The sequence below is a fragment of the Convolutriloba macropyga genome, chromosome 10 (assembly GCF_964194025.1).
Source record: "Convolutriloba macropyga chromosome 10, txConMacr16.3, whole genome shotgun sequence".
NCBI lineage: Eukaryota > Metazoa > Xenacoelomorpha > Acoela > Convolutidae > Convolutriloba > Convolutriloba macropyga.
This window is the reverse complement of record NC_134477.1, coordinates 61,166,276-61,188,619: the sequence shown is the minus strand read 5'-3', so window position 1 is coordinate 61,188,619 and position 22,344 is coordinate 61,166,276. Positions and strand designations below refer to the sequence as shown.

The window sequence follows — 22,344 nt, the reverse complement described above, 5'->3', positions numbered from 1 at the left end:
AAGATGTGTAGTCTTGGTTATCATACAAAGGTCACATATAATATCTTTGGTTTAATACAGGGATTGTAATACGAAATCAAGTCGGGACACTCTGAAATAATATTTGATTCTTGTTTGAAATCAAACAAATTTCATCTCGCGATGAGTTGAATGAGGCATAATTGTATATAAATGAATGTAAGGAGAATAATAATTTGCATTTTATATCACTAATTCAATTGGTAAAATTCTTTAAAAAATTCGGTGAATTCAATGCTTATTTTTTTTTTAAAAAAAAACTTTTTTTTAGTAAAAGCAAATTTTTCCATACCATACTGCCCCCAATCACTGCATTTCTTGCAACAGATTACCGCATTTGTCAGAACTTCTAACTTTTAGCAGTTTTTATCTGTGGCACCGCGCTATGGGGAAACACCTACGGAGAAATAACCAACCTAATTTTACATAGGAGATAAAACCGAGGAAACTTTCGGTCGTGATAAAATGCTCGGTTGTGATAGCTTTATTTCAAGTCCCACGGGCCGCTTAGGCATGGCCATGGTCCACTTAGGATAGCCAAACGCGCTAAATGCGCAGTTCTTTTATAGTCAAGTGGGGTTTATTTCCAAAGGGTTTTTTTTCCGAAACGGTATTCATTCTATTATAGTTTTTAGTAAGCACTTCTGCACGCTGGGATTCTTCACTCACATCATGAGAGAGAACAGGACGGCTCTGGCCAATGACAGCAGAACTTTCTACGATTTGATCATGCCCACTTTCAGACTTATCAATTGGTTCTCATTCTCAGATATATTTCCAGAAGGTAATTCAACCTTGAGCTATAATGGCCAAAAAGCTAAATAAGTAAATAATTTGGCTTACGATTCAGTATCAAATTTTGTCAGCATACTTTTTCATGAAAACTACTTCAAATTACTTTTTTTGTTTTAAAAAAGAGATAGAAAGAAATGAGTCGTGAATAGTAACGCTTTTGTTTATTCATTTTGTCCAGGCATTTGTTTTTGTTTTCACACCAATTCTAGTAAATGTGATTGCTCAGCATGCGATTCTTGCAATTCTTGACAGATGTTTTTAAGAAAATGCTTGTACCTAAAAATAATGAAATTTTCTTGAAATCAATGCGAGAAAAAGCAAAAGAAAATGAGATTTTCTAAGTTGTATAAAATAATATTCGGTTCAGCTCTATACCCTAGCTCCATACCCCTCAAGGCTGTAAAAGGAGCCCAACTAGGGTCTGCCTCATTATCAATGAATGATTTCTTCTCCATTTTGTCGCCAATATGCAAAAATATGCAAAAACTTCTAAACAACCAGTATTTTTAAGGTCCTTTCCTGTAAAACTCAACGATCCGATAATTCGGCAATTTCAATATTTTTTTGCAACCTCTGCGAAAAAATTAACAAAACTCTTTTGAAACTGAATTAGAGTCAGAAAAACTTCTCAAAAAACTGAAGAGATATGATGAATAACAAAACATTTAGATTCACTGTCACGTATAATTACCAGTTGTGCCCCCGAAGAAATTGACTATATTTCATTTTATTTCTAAAGTAAGACAAACATTTTATAAAAGGACAATAATAGCAATTGCTATGACATTGTCTTTTTTGTAACACCCGCATCATAGAATTGAATAACAAATTTGATCTTGAGTCCAAGAGAAGTTGCATTAAAACAAGATTCCTTGTGATAGATTTAATTCAATTCATGCAATGTCATAGCGTTTAACTTATCTACATTCTGACAATTTTATGGTTGGTTTCCCTCAAAAGTGAGGTTTAGACGACTATTTACCAAAAAAATACAGTCTGACATTGCTGGCATGTTATTACTAATTGATATTTTTACATCATGACTGTTTAAGAACTCAATTTTGGCGTAAGAACTCTTGATCAAAAAAGAATTGTTCGTCTTAACAGACTCAAATTCAGTTAGGGAAAAGTTATTACCTTTATTGCTGCGCGAAATATTGTAAAAAATCGGTGCAAATTGTTGGTTATACATTGTTTCAGCTATTTGATGAGTTTTTTACTATGCGGCTGCTTAAGATTTGATATAACTAATTCTTCCAAAACATGACCTCTTTCCGAAACTGTCAAAAAGCTCCAAAATGGAAAGTAAAATTTTTTTATTTGATTAGCTTCAAGATTTAAAAAACTGCGCCAAAAACTATCAACTTTTCGAAAAAATTTTTAGTGTCCCCCCCCCCCCCCCCGTTGCGAACACAGTAACACCCAAATGTCCCCCCCCCCCCGTTGCGTGCCCAGTAAGACACAATTTTGGTATTTTTCTTGAATTCTTGACGTTTTTGATGGGAATGTTTTGTGTTAAGAGGGTTGTTGGGAAGTAGCAGTTATGTAATGTTTGTCATCGTCAGCCCAGGTGAGCCTCATCATTTAAAAAATTTAAGAAAATTGAAAAAAATCTAAAAAATTGATGAATTTTGAAGTGTTAAAATTTTGTGTAATATTTTTAGCACTCGTTTCCAGATCTCAAAGACAATCGGCTCTGAACGTGAGCGCCTCCCCCCCCCCCCCAGGTTCAGCGGTTCAGGGAACTAATTCGAGAAATATAATGAAGACATATTTAATTCATTTATGAAAAGTTCAATTTCTTTGAAAAGCAATTTGCTTTTTCAAAGTGGAGAGCAACAATTACACCTTCCACCTGGATTTCAGATGAATGATGTGTGTTACTGCCCAAGGAAGATGCGTGGTTCCAGCTTGTAGCTTTTTAGGCTTAAGCTGAGATTCCATACATCTTCCGGGTGGAGGCCCAGATTGAGGGGTAATTGAAGATAGTAGAACCACTATCTTCAATTACCCCCCACCCAGTCTCCAGCCTTACCACATTCGCAGAGAGGTGGTAAAGTCTAACAAGAGACTAAGGGAGAGTTTTTTGTTCTGTTGAGCAAATGTTTCCAGTAGAGTGAGAACATTTTAGTATCAGACATGTTTTCTTACTCATGAATATAGTTCAATTTTTTCTGAAACAGAAACTGAATCCGTGGAAAAAAACATTCATTTCAAAAAATGACTCCGTCTGAAGCTGTTGAAGCTGTAGGTAGTTTGAAAAAGATTGGTGATTGGTGTATCAAACAAGATGATAGCTCTTCAAAACAATGTTTGAGAAATAAATTATTTCATGACAGAAATTTTCACTTAAAAACAGTTGTACTGAGCCGGTGGAAAAGCACAGACAGCTTACTCTCTTTAGAATGTGTTCGAGTTCGAATGGAGAAGTTTTACTGCGTTGAAATTTGTCGACTAACATTTGAATTAGTTCCGAGTCTTTGTGGAGCAGACGGAGTTTTTATTGGTCAGCATTGCTTGGAAAATACAGAAATTGTTCAGGGTAGGAGATACGATTGCTACTACGAGTTCAAAACAATTTGCACGGAACTAGGTGTTGAGAGGAAGACTGTTCTAAGTATCAACAAGAAATTTAATTCCAAAAATATTCCGAGGCTTCATTTAACAATTTATCAAAAAGCACGCGGCCGGTGGCAATACTACGATTATTTTTACTTCTATTGGAATGAAATTCACCGATTACAACAATTGCTCAGACACGGTGTGTAATGTTGTTTACCAAACCTATTATCACAACAAATGACCTGGAAATCATTCACAAAACATATTTATCATTACAAAAAATTTATCCTGACAACTCTGTAAGACGCAACTATTTTTTTAGCAGCGTGTTCCTTGTTCAACGGATCAACAGACTTTGATTTTGACATTGCTATGAAACTTCGACCTTATGGAGGTTCGATTGGAATAGATAATTCATCAATGGATCGTTTTTTGAAATATTCGAAAATATTGAGACTGCATGCTATTCTACATGATGCAGCCGGATACATTCAAGAGTACTACAAACAAGGACCGGGCTATGCTTACATGTTACCATGTGACATTAACAGCCCTTTTGCAGGGCATATTACGGGAATTACTTTTTGTTGGTATACAAAATTGTTCAAACCTATCACTTTTCATTTGTTAGAATGTTGAGAGAGCGAGCAGTTGTTATTGACTGTGAAACATTTCGTTATTCAAAACAAAATTTTATTGTGAAGGAATTGGCAATTTGTACAGAAGAGCATATAGATTGCATTTTTCTTCTTCCTCCTACCTCATTCAATTCATTGCCTCCAGCTGAGCAGCGAGCATTTAATTGGCTCACCAAGTATCTTCATGGTCTACATTGGGAACATGGTGTCTACCCGTATGTTTATCTTACACAAATATTACAAAGCGTGAAACTGAGAAACCCGAAAGCTGTATACTATGTCAAAAAAAAAGAAAAGTCAGAGTTCTTGGCAAACCTGCTCGACTGTAAAGTCATTAACTTGGATCTGATTGGTTGTCCAAAATTTGATACCAGAGGCAACAACTCAAAGATTGTAAACATTTGTGAAAACCATTACCCCAACAGGATATCTGGCAAACTCCTGAATCATTTTGCTCGCCGAAAAGTTATTTTCTTCTTTAATTGGTTGAAAGAACAAGCTAATGATGAACAATCAGAGCAGTTAAAACTTTTGGAAACAACATCAGATTACGAATCAAAATCCATCGAAGTTGGAAACACTGATATCTCCAAATTTAGCTATCTCAACTTGGATAACAACATCGGGCCAAGTTCTGACATCAGTGATTAAATACGAGAAAGTCAGTTTCAAAAACCAGACATTGCAGCACAAGCAGGAAATCGTATTATCTCAAGAAGAGTTAGTACACTTTGCAACATTTCTGCCCATACTTGATCAATTCATATTCTTCCATTAGACTAGAGGAAATCATCATGGAGCACAGCCAACAAATTGTAACAGACAGCATCAGCTGCAGTACGACTATCAGTGCTACCAACAATATAATCAACAACAACCAATTCAACAACCGCCGCACCATCAACACGAACCAATTCAACAGCAACAGCAGCACCATCAACAACAGCAGCAGCAACAACAGCAGCAACATTTGCAACCAGAACGCTCGTCTGAAGAAACTCAGTCCGCCCAAGTTAATACTGGTTCCAAAACAACCAATTGGAAAAATCATGGAACCATGTAGCTCTTCCTTGCCTTCAGCTCTAATATCAATTCTTTCAACAGAAGAAATTCAAAGCATTATTCATTACGAGAAAACTAACTGTTTACCTGCATGTTTCGTCTGTTGTCTAGTGGAAAGCGAAGAAGACTTGAGAACTGGTTTTGTTCGTTATCAAATCTTTTATGAAGAAAAGTAAACTTTTGTAAATTATTATAAACTTTTATAAAAATTGAAATGGATCAAGACAATGCAATTGATGAAATTGACTCTTCGCATGTTTTTCAAGATTTTGTATATGACATTAATGAGAGCGAAAGAAGTTCGTGGAAATTCTGTAATAATATTAACCTGTCCCGGTCAGAGGTTGTGTTCTTTGTTCAAATGTTTGTCATATTCTCGCTGATGACACTTTGTATAATCAAACTAGCCTTCTCTTCTTCTACCTGTGAAGAGACATCAGTATGGATATCTATTCTGTCAAGTCTAGTCGGTTACATTTTACCCAACCCCAGATTATGAACAAAATTATTTCAACAAAAGACAGGGTTTTCATGGCTGTTGTAGGAGCTTCTGGCTCTGGGAAAACGCAATTGATATTCAATATGTTACTCCGGGGAACTTTTCAGCCACGCTTTTCAAAAGTTGTCTTTGCTATAAAGACTTTCAACCCCAGTTTCCTCTTATGAAGAAAAAATTGTCCATTCAATTCCTACGTTTTCAAAATTTTGACTTTCTCGCAGACTTAGAAGATTGTCTGCTTATCTTTGATGACTCATGCGAAGAAATTTACAGCGACAAAACATTTGTAAAGCTGGCAACTGCTGGTGGACATAAAAACATAGATACCATTTATGTAATACACAATTTGTTCCAGCAAAGTAGATGGTCGCGAACAATTGACTTGAATACCACTCAAATCATTTTGTTCAAGTCCCCTCGTGATGTTCAACAAGTTGATTACTTGGGAAGACAATTGAATCTCGCAAAATTCCTTCGTCATTGTTATCAGTTAACTACAAAAGAAGCGTTCGGTCACTTTTTAATAGACCTGAATCCCAAAACATCAGAAACTTTAAGATTTTGTTCCAATTTTACCGGCCCTGGACCCTCAATATTTTACCTACCAGCTCCACAACCCGATGTAATACCCTTGAGCAATGAGAGAGACAAAAGTTTATATGCTAAAACGTTTGAATCAGTTAACAAGGGCACAACTGAGGAAAACTTTGAGATCGAAACGTAACAATAGAGTGTTAGTTTTAGTAACTGAATGTTTATGTAATATAGTTAAAGGTGTAGTACCTGTTAGGATTAAAAAAATCGAAAAGTATGAAAAAATTTCAAAAATTATCCTACGGAAGTCCAATACAGCAGAAAGGAGGAGAGCAGTATTTCTTTCTAAGCTGGGTTTCAAATTAGTGCAACAAGTTACATTCTTCTGTTACAATTACCTTACAAATTAAAAAATGTCAATAAACAGTACAGCAGAAGAGTTTATTCTGATTCCAAAAAACGGTACCTGAGAATGCAACAAAAAGATGAGTCGTATGTTGGCAGAATTTTGAATGATCCAAATGTAAGACACAAGAACCATCAGCTGTCATTTCTAAAGTGTTTACAAATACGAAAGCAGAGTTCAGACACAGTTAATCTTGACTTAGAAAAGGAACCTGATCAGTCAGCAGAGGAATCTGTTGAAACTGTGCAAGATGAAAAGCAGAGCTCAGGACAGTACAAAAAAGTACTTTTTGGTTTATCAATTCTCGAAGGTCATAAACCAGATAGGGTTCGAAATATACTCGAAATTGTTAAAAATTCTGATGAAATTACAATTGATAAAATCAGCGGAAGCTTTGTTTTGACATCGCTTGGCGACACAGGTTTGAAGGCAACAACATTTTTGTACAACATTCAACAACCAACAAAGAGAATAGATAAAAACTTCCTATGAGAACATTTTGAATGCTATTGACATTGAAGAGGAGATGGTAATTAATAAATACACAAAAGCTGTAGTCAGGCGAAAAGTTGAAAGAATTCAATTGAGGTCAGAAAACGAAAAACCTTCAACATCCACGCGAAGTGAAACAAATACAATATCACTTGAAAATGAGTCCAAATTTAAGACCCAGGACGATGAAGAAGAAGATGAATTCAACGACGCCAAAGATAACCTCTTCACCTCACCAACCACCAGAGGAATCAAGCAATGGTTTACGTTCAAATAAAACGTCAAAAGTTGTAGCGCCTGACGAAAGACTGAAAAAATTATACAGAAAGGGTCCGGCAGCATACGGCAGTGTAAAAAGTCTTCAAAAGGCATCGAAACTCCCAGGAAAGACAGTTGAAAATTTCTTACTTACACAAAACGCTTATACCAAACACAAAACTTACCGTAAAAAAATTCCTCGATTAAAGGTCAAAGTGTTTGATCTGATGAGATCTGGTCTCTGGATCTGGCCCACGTTGACAAACTTGCAAAGTACAATGGAGACTTAAATTACTTACTGGTTGCTGTCGATTGCTTATCTCGATATTTACGTGTTTAACCAATGAAGTCAAAGTATGCTACAACATGTATGGAAGCATTCAAAAAAATGATAAAAGTGAAGCAACCAAAGAAGGTCTGGGTTGAGCAAGGAACAGAATTCAAAGGCTCGTTCAAAAATCTATGTGAGAAAAAAGGAATAGAATTCTACACAATTCACAGCGGAAAAAAATCGGCATTTGCAGAGCGAAATATCAGATCATTGAACAACATAATCTACAGATACCTCGAGGACAAATGGACATACTCTTATATAACAAAGCTACAAGATTTTGTGAACACTATTAATGGTCGTACTAACAGGGTTACCAAAATGGCTCCTAACAAGATAACAAAAAGAGATGTGCCGTATTTACGCTCTCTCACAACAGATGCATCATATTGCATGAAAAAACAACCTAAATATAGTGTTGGAGTTTTTGTGAGGATTTCGAAAGCATATACAACGTTTCGAAAAGGTTATAAGCAAACATTTACCGATGAGTTGTTTGAAATAATAGACATTCCAACTAAAAACCCACCAACTTACAGTTTATTAGACAAAAACGCTGAACCAATTCTGGGGAAATTTTACGAAGCGTGGTTGAATAAGGTTGTCGTGAAGAATTAATACGACAACGAAACAAAATTCTAGTTATCAAACGATTCTGACAATGAGTCGAAGAGATTTTGGAGAAGGCGAATTCACAGTTCATCTTGTTTCGTCTGCTTCTATGGGTGTTTTCACAGACAACACGCTTGCAAACTTTAAAATTTGTTTAGTGAAGAAATCATTCTTGAAGGTGACTGGCGCGTGGCACTGAGTGAAGTAATTTTTCCTGCGTTTATTTATTATGTTGTCGACACAGAGGTAAGAGTGTATAGAAAAAAAGAGAAGCTAGAAAACCGAACAAACAGTGAATTTACTGTTAGTAAACCGTACATTGGAGAAAGAGGAAGTGTTTTGAAAGGGGCCTACGAAAATGTTGAAGAATTGATTCAACAGCTCAATAATCAGTTGAAGTTGGAAATGAAAGCAAAAGTTAACAAAGTAACTGGTCATGTCAACATAACATTCAAAAACAAAGAAGAGGGAATAACGTTCCCCACGCCGCAAATTCCCAGTCTGCTCGGTTTTAGAGGATCTAAAGACGTAGGGACAGGTTTCCACATTGGCTTCATGTCAAAGCCTCATCTGCAGTTGACAAATAATCTAAATGAACACGACTCAGATTAACCTTTTGACCTCTCGGCTGGAATTGAACTCATGTTTATTTACCTCGATATCATCGATTACCAACACGTGAGACACTCAAAGGCTCCTTTGTTGAGAATCATTGACACAAAAAAACGATTGAAAAACGGTAACATTGGCATTTTTGAGCCCAGTCACAGAAAAGTATTCAGTAATTTGGATTACAAAAAGTTGTTAACAAAAAGTATTCAGTGTGTTGCAGTTCAACTCCGCAGTGAAACAGGTAACTTAGTCCCATTTGCAGGGACCGGAAAAGTTATTCTGACCTTACACTTTAAAAAATTCTACCCCTAGTTTTTGTATGGATGCATACTACGCGCAACAAGCAGTATCGCCTTATTTTTCGGGACACTATAGACAACGAGGAAGTGGTTTCGGTGCTCTTGCTGCTGGAATTGGGAGAGCAGCCCAAACCATTGCCAGGAAATTTGTGCTACCTGCTGTTAAACGTATTGGAAAAGAGTTATTACTTCAGGCTGCTCCCGAGTTAATTGAGGTAGCTAGCAAGCGCAAAACACCCAAACGAGCGCTCAAAAGCACCATCAAGAAAACTGTACGGAAACAAGTTGGAGGTTCAACGGGAGCTTACCGCGCAAGAAGGCAAAAATCAGTTCAAAAAAGAGTCAAAAGACCATATGGAAGTGGAAAAAAAGCACGGTTTTCAAAAGTAAGTAGAAGAAAAAACAATTCTCTTACAAAAGTACCGACGTCAAACATTTCACGGAAAAACCAGGTCACGCGCAGTCGCTCTGATTTTTTCTCAAATGTGAACAATGATTGCTAACCTGTTACCATCCGAGGCCACACACACAACTCTAGATCTTTTCGAGAAACCACCGCTTCTGGTTACTTTCGAGAACGCTTTCACACACAAAAATTGGACCATCTTTCTTGCCCGATGGCCCAGTCTTAGAATTTTAGGTATTGGGTGATCGAAACAACTTTATTGACCTTCAGAAAATTGTTTTGGAGATCAAATGTAAAATTACCCAAGCAAATGATGCTGACCTACGATCAGGAACTGAAGCCGCCAATAGGGATACCCGATATTTTGTGAACAATACCCTTCACTCCCTCTTCTCTGAATGCACTGTTTCGGCTAATGGTATTAAAATTTCTAACACAAATGGTAATTATGCACACAAGGGATTCATTGAAACTGAATTTTCTCATGGAGACAGTGATTAAAACACTTGGTTGGTCTGTCAAGGATATTTTTACGAAGACGAACCTCAGAAACCACGGCGCCGATACCCGTGCAACAGATGTTGGTGAGCGTAAGGCACTGGTTTCACAGTCAGTTGAAGCCACTTTTATTGTTAAACCGGCTTGTGACATTTTAACATGTGATAAACATCTTCTGAGTGGTGTAACTCTAGGATTTTCTTTCCGAAGGAGCTCCAATGAATTTGTAACTACAGCAGAAGCAGCAGCTAAAAATTATAAAGTTAAAATAGTACAAGCCAACTTATACGTTAGAAAAATGACAATTACTGATAATGTTCTGGGAGCGCTTGAAAAACAGCTAATGAAGACACCTGCTGTGTATGGTTTCACAGAAGTTCTACCTGGAACGTTTCTGGCTACAACAGGTGTTCAAAGTTGGCGTCAAGGGGATGTATTTTCGAAAGAACCAGTACGCCGGATGATAATTGCAATGACAACTAATCAAGCTTACCGGGGTACAAACAGGACAAACCCCTTTCATTACCGAGCCTTCAATTTATCCGATGTCACTATATACCGTAACGGTTTACCAATTGTAGGCACTCCTATTTCAACAACACAGCGTAAACGAATTTACTACAACACAATTGAAGCCTTGGATTTTCTACAGAAGGGCACAGGACATGGTATTCCTCTTGGAGATTATGATAATCATTTCATTATGGTTTTTGATCTCACATCTACTCAGGAAGCTTCGCACGATTTCATTCATCCAGAACTAACCAACTGTTCAATATCAGTTGATCTCACATTCTCCCGAGCACTAGCTGACAATGTAGAAATTGTTCTATTAGGAGAACGCAACTCTACGTTTTATATTACTTCGGACCGTAAAGTAACAAAAAATGCTCTGGTAACTTACCCAGGACATGGATAGTTTTGAAATTTTTAACTTTGTGCGAAAATGTTGCCATCTCAAGCATAAATTTTTGGGTGTCTTTGCAGCTGACAACTTTTCTGGACTCAAACCAGAGAGTTTCATTATTGTTAATGCATCCGAATCGTCAGAACCAGGAACGCATTGGCTTTTATTATGCAGACGCCAAAACAACGTGTACTTTGCCGACCCCCTGGGATACTCTCTCGAAAACTATCAAGAAGTTTTCAAGCGATTGTGTCAAATGTATTTACAAATTATTGAAGTATTCAAATCACAACCTATTCAACCCATGGACTCTGTTCTTTGTGGTCTTTATTGTATTTATATAGCTCATATTTTGTTCGATTCTATATTTTCATCATTGATTTTCATGAATGACAACGATTTAATGCGATTTAGTAAACACATGTTGTAATTTAACTTTTGAAAATTTACCACTCTTTTCCAAAGTTACAAGAGGTAAAACATCCAAGGAAAATTTTAATTGAAGTTAGTAACAGTACTATCCATAGAAAATTGGAATCTGTAGTCATCAATCTTGAAATCAAACTCTCCATAACCACTTTGTAATATGTCTAAAATTCTAATTAAAACTGCACCATGAGGAGAATTATAGAGAACATTTGTTATACGGTTGATAGTACCAAAAGGCAATAAGTTAGTTTGAGTCTGTTGAGTCCGTTTGCAGTTCCATTGGACACAAACTTGTAGTAATTTCTTCTTGGAACGCCGGCACGATGTTTCCAGGCTGTGATGACTATTGTATAAAACCGCTGCAGTCAATTTATCCTTTATGGGTCCCACTGCAACGTGATCCTCCACATTTGAAAAGAGTTCTTTAAAACATGTAAAAAGGCAAGGAACGTTGAAGAGTTTTGACGTCAATGACTTTCGGTCTTCAGCTGAAAATTTTTCAATTTCAATCAGAGTGTGATAGTGAAATTGACTGTCAAAATTAAATCCATTTTTAAAGGTGCATGTGTCATCCCTTGAATGCTTTGAATAAGCATAACTAACTTCCTTGTTTGTTGTAGAGAACAACAATTCGGGCAACGTATTAGAAAAACAAAACTTGAAGGACTTTTGAAATTTTCTGAAAAATTCTGGAAACTGTTCATACATAGCTTCAACCATATTGCGATAATTGGAAAACGAATAGCAATTCTCTGAACACGATCTCACTTTATGTTTCTGTTATCAGTAGGTGACAAATTTTCTTTCTCCTCATCTGACTTAATCGTTCTCTTTTTCAATCTTCCTGAGGATTTTCGCGCAGTACTTTTTCGTAGCTCTTCATCGGGTTCCTTGAATTTCTGGCGAAACTGATGGTTTTTTGGGTTATTCGACAACGAACGCTTTATTTTGTCAATTTTACTGCTAAGTTTTTGATACTCTGATAGAGACAAAGATATTCGTTGACTAAAACTCATATCGCCAACTTCATTGCGCTTGTATAATGTCAAGAACACGTATGTACCAGTATTATCATAAGTTTTCACATAAGCCCTTACAGTTCGTTTGTCGCTCTCACAAATCGATAAAGAATAGTCAGAATAAGCACAATCTTTTTCAATTGCCGATGTCATAGCTTAACTAAACGTTATCAATACAACCTACTTCAATAGTCTAAATTTAGGAAATGAATCATTTTCTTTGCTGTGATTCATTCGCTACTATGTTTGCTCTTAGACAAGCTCGTAAAACCCTGCACACATGTAAAAGTTCTCGGATCACAAATACACCTGTACACACACATACACAAACAACTATTCTTCAAATACATGTACTAGACACCACACCCTGTAAACATCTCTGTTTAGCTAAAGGCTAGTCTAATTGAGTACTGTGCTACTTACAAGTTCAAACTTGTTCAATTCTAAATATTTGTTCGATTTACTAGACAAAAATGGTATTCTCAGTAAAGATTCTACAAAAAACAGGCTTTTTTCACCACAGATACCTATTTCTAGAAAATTATCAACGTCGGTGTGCGGCCGTCATTGAACAAAATCGCGAAAACAGTCAGTGGATGAGCATTATTAAGATTATGCTACCAAAATACGTCTACGGTCACTTGTTCCTCTTCCTTTTTATCAGAAACCAGATCCTCTCTCGGAAATCTTGCACCGATCGACCTTATTCCAGGACTTGAAAGAGAATTTATTTCAGACGCCTCCTCTCTCGATAGCTCAACTTTGAAAACACTGTTTGAAATGGATTGCTCAACCGTCCCCTTTTATGATAATCAGGAAGGGACAATTCGTGACTTATATCAGTTAGATTCAATTTATGGAATAAAAAAAAACCTAGAAAAAGCAGATGATTTATTACAACAAGGGTTCTCAAGCTCGTGTGAGAAAAACTCAGTCGATGATTCTCAAAGAATTATGGACATCGTTAGTCCAACGTCACCCTCCCTTTTCGATAATTGTACGCAAAAGACTCCCCAATTTAAACGTCTACAAAGCATGTCAACCATTGCTGACAGTTCTGAAGAGAGTACTATAGATATTCCGATGCAACGTCTGTCACCACTCAATGAAGAAACACCCCCAATTACTTATGCCCCGGCCAAAAAAAAGTTGAAGCGAAGTGATAGAGTCCTGTTCTACGAAGATGATGCAGGCAAAAAACGAAAACTCTAATCAAAACTATGATTAAAACTTGAATTAACACTGTTTGTGTGTCTGTGTGTTGCATTAAATTTTTTATGGATGAAAATAAAAACAAATTCAATTGATTTTTTTTGCTTCATCTCCTACTGTATTAAGGATTTCGAGACTTGTAGTTTTTTAAGTTAATGTATCGAACAACAAACTGATTGATTTCACTATAGAGTTTTAAAAGTACTGTAGAGGAGTCAAAATGAAATGTTTCTAATTCAATATATTGTATTATCTAAAAGACAAGCATAAAGGTTATTATTTGGTATAAGGAAAATCTGGGTTAGTAAAAAAAGCAATTAGTTAGAAACAAACTATCATAGTCAGGATCGACCACAGGTCGAAGCAAGATGACCCCATCTACCACATCTGAGGCATAGTGGGCGGCCGGCACTCTGCATTTGAAGTACCTCCACTAGCCTCGCACTCTGCCAACCTTGGAATTCGATGGCAGCGGCAAGACGATTTTGAGAAGCAATAAGCCTCTCCATCTGATCGCCCTGCCCAATGACGTTCGAATTCCCATTCTTTCCGCCCACTGGAGTCTGTGTTGCAGCATCTTTACGTCTGCGATACACAGCAACACCTGTTGTGCTCCAGCGGGAAGGACTTCCCTCTGATGAGGACATCTGAAATAAATAAAGTTTTCAAACATAATGTCTATCAGTTTTTAACTTAGTGCAGTTCTATGTTGTCCTATACTATTCAAGTTAGAATCATACCAAAAATTGTGAGTAATAAATGAGTAATCAATGCCTTGAGACGAAAAACATTATATCAAAAAACACTTTGTTATATTTTCTTAACATTCAACCGCACCGAAATAACTTTACACACCTTCAGATCTAATGTAAACAAGCACTTTATTTATGGTATGTATTCAATTAGGTGTGTATAGTTGTATGCGTAGGTTAAGTAATAACAAATTATCAGTGACTTGTATAATTTTTTGTCTCAGGAAACTACGGGAACTGGAATTAGAAACTCAATTCTTAGTCACTTATTCCGCGAGCAAAATCCCACACAAAAATTTTAACTTCAAGTAAACAAACACGGATCCAGGAGCTTTTGTAATAATAATAATAATAATAATAATAATCAGAAGTTGATCACAAAAACACTGAATTTCTCAGCAATCAGTTGGTCTTTCTCTTTCTTATCGAAGAACACAGAAAGCAAAATCACAACAAAATGGCTCTCCCTTGTCCTCATTGCAATCAAGAATTCTCTGATAAAAGAAGTCTGCGAAGACATCTATATTTGATTCACAAAATTGAGCCGGAGCGTCCTACTCTAATTTGTAATCAATGCAATTTCCAAAGTCAAACCCTACTTGGGATCACTGGTCACTGCCGCAGCCGCCACGGAGGGAAAACAGTCGAGAGTGTGTGCATATACTGCAATCATTGCTTCATGAGCAAAGATAAATTTGCCAAACACATGAGAAACAGGCACGGACTACCTGTCTGGGATACAAATGAAGCAACTGAACCTGAATCTCCGAACCAAGCTGGACCGTCCCGAGCCCGGATGTTTGAAAGAGCACCACCAAGACAGAGGGACAGTTGGCCAAAACCTGTACATTCAGCTTTTAACGGTGGTGTGGAGATTTACAATATCAAGCCAACATTGGAAATTGACCTGTTATCTTATCTAAATTCGGTGAAGCCGGAGATAGATGAAATTCTACTAAACAAAACAAGTCATTGAGCTCAGAAAGTTCAACTGACAGCCGAGATGAAAATATTGAAGCCACGAGTTGACGACGAAGACGAACACATTACATCTTTTGCCAAGACTGATATGGAAACTGCCTACTACGATGGTTTATCCGAAGAAGAGTTTATCACAATGGCTCAACAAATGATCTGTGTTCTGAACTGCTTTGCATCGAATGGGAGTGGATGGGTGCTAGAGAAATTATCAATTTGGAATTAAAAGTTGTAAAGTTCAACCCTATTCATGGCTCGTCCTATCTAGCGCTGCCATCAGAACTGGTGAATAACCGAAATCTACTAAACATCCGCAATATAAATGACTCGAAATGTTTTCTCTACTGCTACACCGCAGCTTACCACATGAAATTCGGTCCTCCTCTAGAGTCTAATTCTTGGCGACTGATTACCAGCCCAGCCCCGTATAACAGTACGAACGTGAGTGCTCATCAACCTCAAGGCGAGTATGAAATGCCAATGGCTGTCGATAAAATTGATTCCTTTGAGACATTTGAACAAGTAAACGTTAATGTTTTCCGATATCATAAAAAACAATTGTTACCTCTCAGAGTATCCAAGAAAAGATACAATTTTGTTATCGATTTGATTCTGATTTCTGATGGCCAACGCTTTCACTATGTTCTGATAAAAGATCTAGAAAAACTGGTTTCAAACATAAGAGGCACAATCGTTAATCACTGCTCGGCTCTTTGTAGAAACTGTTTCCACCTTTGCAGCAGCTCGGAATTATTGAAAAAGCATTAAGAACTGTGTTATGATTATGACGCTGCAATTATCACAATGCCTACGAAGAAAGAACTGGTCTTTAAAAAACAAAAAAAATTTTCCCCAATTGTTGTGTACTTTGATCTTGAATCAATATTTGAAAAAGTTCATAGCGTGCCAAATGACCCAGAAAAAAGTCATTCCAGGTTAATAGAAAAGCATACACCGAGCGGATACTGTTTTGCTGCAGTTGAACACGACTGCTCAAGTCTGTTCAGATACCGACTGAAACGAGGACCTGACTGCATGATAGATTTTGTAGACCAAATGGAGAAACTAGAGCGTGACATTCACTACAGAAAACAACAGCATCGTGTATTTTCTGGAACTATTCCAACAGACAAACAAAAATCAAAAGCAAAAAGTTGTTGGATTTGTGAAAGAGATTTTGATGACAGTGATGTAAAAGTTTTGGATCATTGTCATTTCAAAGGTAATTTTCTGGGCTGGGCTCATGAAGTTTGTAATGTCAACCAAAAAACCCAAAACTTTACTCCTATTATTGCTCATAATTTGAGTCATTGCGATTTACACCACCTATGCAATGCATTACACAATAGTCACTCCAGGAACAAGTTTACAATCATACCGAACACAGATGAGACATATATCAGTTTAACGCTTAGTTTTTATAGAAGAACATCCAGGCCGAAAGAACAGGCTAATTCAAGTTTATGAGGATCTTCGTTTTTTGGATTCATTTTGATTTATGAACACTTCGTTAGAAATATTGGTCGATTCACTGCCAGACGACAGTTTTAGAATATTGGATAAGCATTTTGAAGATTATCAGACGAGTGATGTTAAATTGTTACACGGCAAAGGATCTTATCCTTATTCTTATATAGACTCTTTTGACCGATTCAAAGAATCAAAAATTCCGCCTCTGAGCAGTTGGATCAATTCATTGTCAGGTAAAAACAACATACCATCTATCACAAAATCTGAATTGGAAAAAGCGCAAAAATTTTTTGGAAACTTTGATTGCTTCAATTTGGTTGACTATCACGATCTTTACTTGTCAGTAGATACGTTGCAGCTAGCAGATGTTTTTGAAAAATTTCGTACCCTATGCTTTCAAACATATGGGTTAGATTGTGCTCAATATTTTTCGGCACCAAATCTTGCAGGCGATGCTTTCCTGAAAATTTGTGAACCTGAACTTGAATTACTCACAAACAGAGACCATTTAGATTTTTTGGAAAACTTGATGCGAGGTGGTGTGGCTTCTGTGTTTGCGAAAAGATTTTTTGAAGCCAATAATGAATATCTTCCCAACAGTTTTAACCCGTACAAGGAGCATAGTTTCGGTCTAATGATAGAATCATGAAGAATTTCTCACTACCTCTTGGAAATTTTGAGACTGACACAACAACAAGCCTGCAAACAATTCTCGAAACCAATGATGAAAGTCCATGTGGTTTCATCGTGGGGTGTGATCTTGAATATCCTGATGATTTACACGGTGACCACAAGGACTTTCCGTTGGCACCAACAAAAGAGTCAGTCAAACCTTTCTGGTTGAGTGAGTATCAATTTGAACTTTTGAATGACATCAATCTGAAGGGTAATTTTAAAGTGAAAAAACTGTTACAATCTCTTTACAACAAGGAGCGATATACACTGCATTATATCACACTGAAGCTCTATGTGTCACTAGGTCTAAGGGTTAAAAAAGTTCATCGCTGTCTCAAGTTTTCCCAGAGCAAATGGTTATCGGCTTATATTGATCTAAACACAGATATGCGCCAGCGTGCAGCTAATAAATTTGAAGAAAATTTTTTCAAGCTGATGTCAAACTGTGCTTATGGTAAATGTTGCGAAAGTAAAATAAATCATCAGTCAATTTCACTGGTTCGTACTGAAGAAGAATTGTGGACGAACACAGAAAAGTTTAACGTTAAAACATTAAAAGTTTTCAATAACGATCTGGTTGCGGTTACAATGCGGAAAAACAAAATTTTTTGGAACAAGCCAACAATAGTGGGTGCAACAATATTGGACTTGTCAAAAATGTACATGTTTGATTTTCATTATAACACAATGAAGAAACATTTTGACTGTTTGTTATTATACTCAGACACAGATTCGTTGACCTATGAAATAAGAACAATCAACCTGTTCAAGGATCTAAGGGAATCAAACGATTTGAATGAGAAATTTGACTTTTCAAACTATGAGCGGGACAACAATTTGTTTGATGACAAGAACAAGATGGTGGTTTTGAAATTTAAAGATGAGTTGAAGGGACGACCGATGGAAAGCTTCTGCGCTCTCAAATCGAAAATGTACTCCTTCACAACTGAAGGTTAGTTATCAACTTAGTTTTTTCTTTTTTATGATAGCATCTACGATATCCTAAGCAGTGTGTTGACTAAGGAAAGTTTTTTATAAAAGCAGAAAAATGTTTAGATTTTTGACAATTCAAAACAAAAAACTTTTTCATGAAAAAAGTCTGAAACTTGAAGCACAAAAACGTAGTCATGATGAGGATAGCTTTTTATTTTGTTTTACAGATGATCAGACAACCTTCACAACTGAAGGTTAGTTATCAACTTACTTTTTCTTTTTTATGATAGCATCTACGATATCCTAAGCAGTGTGTTGACTAAGGAAAGTTTTTTATAAAAGCAGAAAAATGTTTAGATTTTTGACATTTCAAAACAAAAAACTTTTTCATGAAAAAAGTCTGAAACTTGAAGCACAAAAACGTAGTCATGATAAGGATAGCTTTTTATTTTGTTTTACAGATGACCAGAAAAAATCTGTTAAAGGAATCACTAAACACGCCCAGGCTCGACTCACCCACGATGTGTTTAAATCAGTTTTGATGGGGGATCATGGCTTAATTAGAACGCCAAACTACAGAATCGGTTCGTTTAATCACCAGCTTTACACAATTGAGACAAACAAAATAGCACTGACCGCCTTTTGTGACAAGCGATATTACATTGACTCAATACACTCACTCCCTTTTGTTCATAAAGCAATTCGGGAGAACGCGGTGTATCAAGAAATAGCACTGGATGAGGAATGGGTTTGACAGACATTGAGGAACAAATTGAGGAAGGGGACCAATCTAACCCGAATGCTACATTTGAATTATCAGATGGAACCATTGTTCAGCAAGATGAACAACCTTTCTTCACACCTCCTGATCCAGGTTTCTATCAACAGATCAGTTACACTGAAAGTGAGTTAGAGGGAGACTTAGGAAACTTTGATGAATAAAGTGCAACTAATATTAGTAGCGATAACAGTGAGGAGAGAAACCCTTTCATTATTCATGAAGCTATTGAGGAGTCGGGAGTAGAAAGTGAATTTGAACAACAAATAGAAAGTAGTCGTTCTAAATCTAGAAAAAAGAGAATGAAATCAACAGAGCAGTCAACATCGAAAGGGGAGGAAACACCAATTCAACAAAATTATAAACATAGTCGTAAACGACGACGTATCTATTTAATCGAAAGTGATTCAGATTGATGCTTGAAACGAATTTGTTTTAATGACAGTTTGATTGATCTTAGCTCTATTAACGACTTAAAATGTGCTTGATTAATTTACTGTTGAAAATTGAAAAATTTCAGAAATCAGATGTTCGGATTTTAAAATTAGACTAACGTTGTGAAAATTGAAGAGACTATAAACAATAAAAAAATTACCTTGCTTGCTGTGGTCTGTTTTTGGACGAAAGCTGTAGAGTTTTAAATAACCAAAAGTTTCTGAAAGAAAAACCAATGAAAAAGATTTGTTCGATTGACAATTACTTGTGAAAAATCTAGGCAGAGTATTTGAAAATTTTGTCAGAAGAGCTTCTTGTGTTACATAGATTATCATTTCGAATAAAAGAAAAACTCGAGAAATTTTAAATATTTGTTGATTTTTGCAATTGCAATTCTCTTATACATTTCAGGAGAAACTACTATTGTTTGAACTTTTATTATCAGTGCCTTTTGATGTATTTCAAGACTTTGAAAAAGTTAGAACTTTTTAAATAATTGAAAATTTAACTGGAATACAAGTTAGAAACAGATAAGTTGATACCAGCAAGGTGGTCCGTTCAACAGATATATTTAGAAGTAATTAAGGCCTTCAAACCCTATGAAAATGTTTGCTTTTGTCGGAAACCTAACAAGTTTAAGCTTTCCTTGGGAGAAATCCTTTGTAAGAAGTAATAGTAGCGGTAAATTGTGTGACACTCACAATAAATAGTGTCTCTGCCTTCACGCAGCTTAAAGCCTCCTATCAAGTTTGCAGCTTGCAAATATTTCGCTTTATCTTGCTTCTTTTATACCTTAATACACAAGAATTCCCTTTTGATACCATAGGCAGAGATAATTAAAAATTTGGGTTGTTTGAAATAGCTGCGGTGCTGAATTCATTAGAGACAAAACAGAAACGATTCACACTGTTTTCTAATTAAATGCCCGCAAACAATCAAATGTGTTTGCGCTAATAACAGACGGGCTATTTTGCTGTTTATCTCAACAGCATTCTCAAACCAGCGCGGTTACTTGTTTCATAGTACACTGAATACAGTTTTATTACACCCAGGCAATCCTTGTTTGAAGTTTTCCCTCGCCGCTTTCAGGCATTCAATTGTGAACATTCCACTTTGTAATTAAAAGAAAGTATTTCAGGCGAAATTGACAGAAAAGTCCTTCAACTATAATTAGTAAACAAATAATAAAAGTAGAAGACTGAAATGACCAGAACGCAATTGCAAAGTATTTGAGGGATTTATAATTAAAGTCGAGAGTTGAAACAAAAAAATCAAAACAAAACCAAATAACAAAATGAAATGACCGAAAAGTGTTTGGAATATTCGAAGGGAAAACCAGAAAGCTTTATCCACTTGTTATTACCATAAAGTGTACGAATACAATTTCTTTAGTAATAAATAGGTTCCCTTTTTAACCCATGAAAATTTTGTGAAAGAAATCGTGTCTTACTGGACAGGCAATGGGTGGCGGACATTTGGGTGTTAATGTGTTCGCAACGGGGGACTGTTCTCGCCAAAACGCCGAAAAATTACAAAAAATTGGGAAAATTTTTCGTGTGTCCCCCCGTTGCGAACACAGTAACACCCAAATGTCCCCCCCCCGTTGCGTGCCCAGTAAGACACCTTACTACTTTTACTTCGCCAAAACCGATCAAAGCCCTTACATATTTTTCGTCGTTTTGATCGGCTTTCGTCGGTATTTTAACGTAAGAATCGTCGGTTTTAGCCATTCTAAAAATCTCACAAACCGGACAGTCCCTGCAAGGATTCGAACCTTGGACCTCTATATTACTTGCCACTGCAGCACTTGTCACTAAGATTTACTCTATTTCTTTTGTATTTAAAACAAATTGAGACTGCCAAAACCGACAATATCGACGAAAACTACGCTAATCGACACTTCTTACATCAAATACCGACAATACCGACGAAAACGTGGATAATCGACATTTGCTACATAAAAAACCGACGAAATCAACAAAATTCGACCAAAAACAACAGTTCTTGCTTCGATTTCGTCGCAATTTCTCAACCCGGGTTGTGCCCCCGAAGAAATTGACGATATTTAATTTTTTTCTAAAGTAAGCCAATCATTTTATAAAAGGACAATAATAGCCATTGCTATGACATTGTCTTTTTTGTAACACCCGCATCATAGAATTGAATAACAAATTTGATCTTCAGTCCAAGAGAAGTTGCATTAAAACAAGATTCCTTGTGATAGATTAAATTCAATTCATGCAATGTCATAGCGTTTAACTTATCCACATTCTGACAATTTTATGGTTGGTTTCCCTCAAAAGTGAGGTTTAGACGACTATTTACCAAAAAAATACAGTCTGACGTTGCTGGCATGTTATTACTAATTGATATTTTTACATCATGACTGTTTAAGAACTCGATTTTGGCGTAAGAACTATTGATCAAAAAAGAATTGTTCGTCTTAACAGACTCAAATTCAGTTAGGGAAAAGTTATTACCTTAATTGCTGCGCGAAATATTGTAAAAAATCGGTGCAAATTGTTGGTTATACATTGTTTCAGCTATTTGATGAGTTTTTTACTATGCGGCTGCTTAAGATTTGATAAAACTAATTCTTCCAAAACATGACCTCTTTCCGAAACTGTCAAAAAGCTCCAAAATGGAAAGTAAATTTTTTTTATTTGATTAGCTGCAAGATTTAAAAAACTGCGCCAAAAACTATCAACTTTTCGAAAAAATTTTTAGTGTCCCC

The 22,344-nt window shown here is 36.3% G+C and overlaps 1 protein-coding gene across 2 annotated transcripts in view; it reads left to right on the top strand.

Annotated features, from left to right (window-relative positions):
- LOC142348790 (uncharacterized) overlaps positions 1 to 22,344 on the top strand; it is a 53,201-nt gene that overhangs the window by 13,049 nt on the left and 17,808 nt on the right. For both annotated transcript variants that reach the window (XM_075400288.1, XM_075400289.1), the window contains exon 3: positions 654 to 802. In XM_075400288.1, the coding sequence (XP_075256403.1) occupies positions 654 to 802 (149 nt within the window). The remainder of the gene's footprint in view (positions 1 to 653; positions 803 to 22,344) is intronic.